At 34.2% G+C, this 5,000-nt stretch overlaps 1 protein-coding gene across 2 annotated transcripts in view; it reads left to right on the top strand.

Annotated features, from left to right (window-relative positions):
• The window catches only part of LOC113820932 (glycine receptor subunit alpha-2-like), a 48,387-nt gene extending 43,525 nt beyond the window's left edge, over positions 1–4,862 (top strand). The window contains exons 8-9 of one of the 2 annotated variants that reach the window (XM_070142676.1): positions 1,424–1,562; positions 3,403–4,862. In XM_070142676.1, the coding sequence (XP_069998777.1) occupies positions 1,424–1,562; positions 3,403–3,582 (319 nt within the window). In that variant the 3' untranslated portion in view covers positions 3,583–4,862. Of the gene's footprint in view, positions 1–1,423; positions 1,572–3,402 lie in introns of both variants that reach the window. The other variant, XM_070142675.1, reaches the window with a different exon arrangement.
• Positions 4,863–5,000: the final 138 nt, after the last annotated feature.

Here is a 5,000-nt window from a genome sequence, read left to right as displayed (position 1 = left end):
CACCTCATCCCCCACCTCATCCTCCACCCCATCCCCATCCCCATCCCCATCCCCATATCCATCCCCATCCCCATCCCCACCCCACACCCCCCCAAGCGTAACAGGTGGCCAAAGCTATCGGCCAGGGCTCGGATAGGCATAAGCGAGCACCAGATCTCCCCACCATATACAACCGGGAGATTAGCGGAAGCCCCCCTCACCCCTCACCCCCACCCCCCCGAAAAACCAGTAGGCCTGTCCGCAAACGATTTTCTTAGGCCTAAGGAAAGAGGGAGGCGGGGGAATGTATATGACTTTGTTTTGTTTGTTTGTTTGTTTGTTTGTTTTTTTTGGTGTGTTTTAACTTGGGTTATGTGCGGGGAGGGGGTTAGTGGGGGACAGTGGATTGGGGGGGGGTTGGCTGGAGGTCGACAGGTATGCAAATATGGAGGAAAATATTGCATGCGAATGTTTACAGGCATATATATATATATATATATATATATATATATATATATATATATATATATATATATATATATATATATGTGTGTGTGTGTGTGTGTGTGTGTGTGTGTGTGTGTGTGTGTGTGTGTGTGTGTGTGTGTGTGTGTGTGTGTGTGTGTGTGTGTGTGTGTGTGTGCATATATATATATATATATATATATATATATATATATATATATATATATATATATATATATATATATATATATATATATATGTGTGTGTGTGTATATATATATACGTAAATATATATGTATATATATATATATATATATATATATATATATATATATATATATATATATGTACATATATATATATATATATATATATATATATATATATATATATATATATATATATATATATATACAGAGAGAGGGAGAGAGAGAGAGGGGGGGAGATAAACAGGAGGAGGAGGGGAAAAGAGAGAGAAAGAAAGAGTCTGTGTGCATATATACATACATGCATGTATAAGCATATGTATATATATATATATATATATATATATATATATATATATATATATATATATATATATATATATATATATTTATTCATTTATTTATTTATATATATATATATATATATATATATATATATATATATATATATATATATGTATATATATATATATATATATATATATATATATATATATATATATATATATATATATATATATATATATATATATATATATATATATATATATATATATATATATATATATATATATATATATATATATATAACTAATATACTTGTATGTATATACAAACACATACATAAATACAGACACAAAGACAAAAACACACACAGACACATATGTGCGTGTGCTGGTATGTTTACGTATATACATATTCATATGAACATCTTTGCGCGTGACAGCACACGTGTGCCCCCTCCCCTTTAAGGGTGATTTCCCCTTCTGCAGATTCGTGTTCATGGCCCTTATGGAGTACGCGGTGGTGAACGTGATCCTGGGAGACGGTCCGGGCGACGACAAGAAGGCCGGGGCACAGGGTCAAAATCCTGACCCCAAGGCAGCCAAGGTCACCTACACGTCCATCAAGGTCAGTCAAGTAGGTGACCTGATTTGCGTCTTTGAGGTGGATGTGGGTTGATGAATGACGGTGTGGAAGAACGTAAGTTAACGGATGAATGGAAAAAATGAAAAAAAACGGATGGATGAATTATCTCGTACTATCATTCTAATGTGTGTGTGTGTGTTTATGGTTACAAAATTACAGATAAATCTTTTAAAATATGGTTAAATTTAAAAATTACGGTTAAATTTAAACATTACGGTTAAATAAAAAAAAATATGGTTAATTCTAAAAATTACGGTTAAATTTAAACATTACGGTTAAATAAAAAAAATTATGGTTAATTCTAAAAATTACGGTTAAATTTTAAAATTACGGTTAAATAAAAAAATTATGGTTAATTTGAAAATTACGGTTAAATAAAAAAAATACGGTTAAATTTTAAAATTACGGTTAAATTTTAAAATTACGGTTAAATTTTAAAATTAAAATTAAATTTTAAAATTACGGTTAAATTGAATTTAAAAATTACGGTTAAATAAAAAATTAAAATTACGGTTAGATTAAATTTAAAAATTACGGTTGCTATGAGTGATATTGATTTGTTTTGATTCTTATCGTTTTGAGCAGATCTTAAACAAAAATTCGAAACTGACACCAACGTGAAAACTACAAAATATTGGATAATAACGACCGTGAATTCCGGCAGGGGTAAATAAAGCTTTAAAAAAACATTCACTGTTTTCGCTTTATCTGTCATTATAGTACTATTGTAACGTAAATCTACACTCTCCAAGCTTTTAATTTCTTTTTTTCTTTTCTTTTTTTTTCTGGTTACAGCGAAATGGTATTTTGAATTTCGTAAATTTTTAAACTTCTTTCTCGTTTTCTGATTTTGGCGCGAATAAGGGCCTCATTTAAGGAATCTATAATCACCGTTTGGATGAATTAATAAATCAGGGATTGAAGAAATGAGGTAAATAAAATTATTATCAAATAATTGAATAAACAAACCGTCCACGAAAGGAGTAGAAGGGGAATCCAAGATATCAAGCAATAAAAAAGAAACAAAAATAAATAAAAAGAAAAGAAAAAGAAAAAAGAAAAGAAAATAAATAAATAAAGAAAGAAAAAATATGTATATATATATATATATATATATATATATATATATATATATATATATATGGGAAGATATCTAAATTGCGGAAAATAGAAAGAAAAACGAGCTCAATGTTATAAAAGAAAAAAAATCATATCAATCTATGGACCTCTAGAAAGTACCCTGTACCACCTGGTTGCGATCCCCTGCACTAGACGCTCAGGTGAAAACATCTTAATTAAGAGAAATGTACCTGTTTCATGGCGGATATTAGTGTGCAATCTCCTTTTCCATTGTGTTTTGTGGGTTGTTATGTTTGTGAGATTTCGTAAGTGTATTCTCGTTTGTATGAATATTTCTCTTGGTTTTGTTTTCAATTCTAATGTATTTTGTTTTTATTTTGTTTCTTTATAGTATTAATATACTTGAAACTCTTAATTGTATTTCAATATGATAAAAAAAAATCATATTTTCTCTTCAGATTATCGGTATATTACTGTTATACATTATTTTTTCCTATTCACCTTTTGGGTTATGCCTTTTGTGTTTATTCTTCGTTTCCTCACTAACAAAAATAAAAAACAATTTTCAGAATATCAGAAAGAAACAGAAAGAAAAAACAATTTTCAGAATATCATAAAGAAATAGAAATACCTCCCTTTTACACACCAACAAAGCTAACCCACCCTCTACACCCTGACCGCGAGCCAAGCAAACTGACCCAAGCTGACCCAGACTGCCCTCTCTCTCTCTCTCCCCCTGCAGGAAAGCGCTCGATTCCTGACGGGAGAGCCCCCCCTGCCGCGACCTGTGCCCCCGAAGACCTCGGCCCAGGAGAGGCGTGCCAGGGCCATCATGGTGGACAGAGGCTCTCGCTACCTCTTCCCTCTCTCCTTCGCTATCCTCAACTGCATCTACTGGATCACCTTCTGGAGTTACTTGTGAAGGTCTTGGAAGGAGGAGGAGGAGTGAGGGAGGAAGATGGAGGAGGAGGAGGAGGAGGAAAGGGGTTTGAGAAGGAAGAGAAGAGGGATAGGGGTTCGAGACGAAGGGGAATAAGGAAGGAAGGTGGGGAAGGGGATAGGGAGGGAGGAGAAAAGAAGAAAAGAGTTAGAGAAGGAGGAAGAGAAGGGGGAAAGGAGGTCGAGACGAAGGAGAAGGAAGGAAAGAAGGAAAGGGGAGAAAGAGGAGGAAACGGAGAAGGGAAATTATGGTAACGGAAAACAAAAGATGAATAAAATGCTACTGGTTGTTTCGACACCTCTTTTGAAAACACTCGTGTTCTTTTTTTTCTCTCACTCACGTCCCTGGGAGTTTAGACTTAAGAATTTCCATCCCATCGATATCTTTTATGTCATGTTGGTAGCCCTGGTGAAGGAGACAATGATAAGCATGGTAGGAAGAGATTGGTATGCCTGCTCTATGCTAATTGGCTTGATTTCCTCTGCCTTCCATTCATATTCTTATTAAGGAAAAATATATATATATACATATAAATACATTTTCCTGTGTTGATAGTATATGGAAATAATGGTTTAAGTTGAAAGTGATAACATTATCATCCAGTTTACTTTTAGCTGGAATATCATATCTCCTTTAGAATATTTAGATGTGTGTACGGGAGAAAGAGAGAATAAACATTTTCTTGTTTTTTTGTATTTGTCCTCATTCTTGCGTGTTTTGTATATAGCAAATTTATACATGTATTACTAAACCTTAAAGAAAAAGGAAAACAGAGAGCGTAAGATTAGATGAAGAGAGAGTGATGATGACTGGGAAAATGAGAGAATTACAGTGCAAGTGAAAAGGAACGAACGAGTGAATGACTGTGGAAATGAAGGAGGAAGAAAGAGACCAAAAAAATAAATATATCTCGTTCACTTTCGAAGCTTAGTAACATAACGCAACGCATTGGTGGCAGCGGTGGGATCCGCCAACCCACACCTCCGAGCAGCTCTATGCAGTCAAAGCTCAGGCATTCCCTTCCCACCTCTGTCATACGCAGCCATCAAATACTCGTAAGTGAATGAGATAATCGAGAGCAAGTAGAGAAGGGAGATTAGTTTGGGCTGAATGTTAGAGAATATGTGCATACATAAGTGATTACATTGGCTCTACAACATTAATTCTCGGCCTGAGAAAAACGAGCTTATTCCCTAAGAGTTAGGCTGTTCCCTTGTTCTCTTTGTTCCACACATTTTTTGGAAATAAACTGACTTTGAAGCCTCGGGATTTTCAATTACCAAAAATTGAGAGATTTCGGGTCCTGAAACTGACTTTACTTCTTCTTCAGGTTATTGAAGAATACAATATAGGCCCAAGTATCCTAAAGTCAAAATGATAATTCTCCAAGTCGCAGGTGA

The sequence above is a fragment of the Penaeus vannamei genome, chromosome 29 (genome assembly GCF_042767895.1).
Source record: "Penaeus vannamei isolate JL-2024 chromosome 29, ASM4276789v1, whole genome shotgun sequence".
NCBI lineage: Eukaryota > Metazoa > Arthropoda > Malacostraca > Decapoda > Penaeidae > Penaeus > Penaeus vannamei.
Note: the sequence above shows the minus strand (reverse complement) of the source record. Positions and strands in the feature narration are given on the sequence as shown.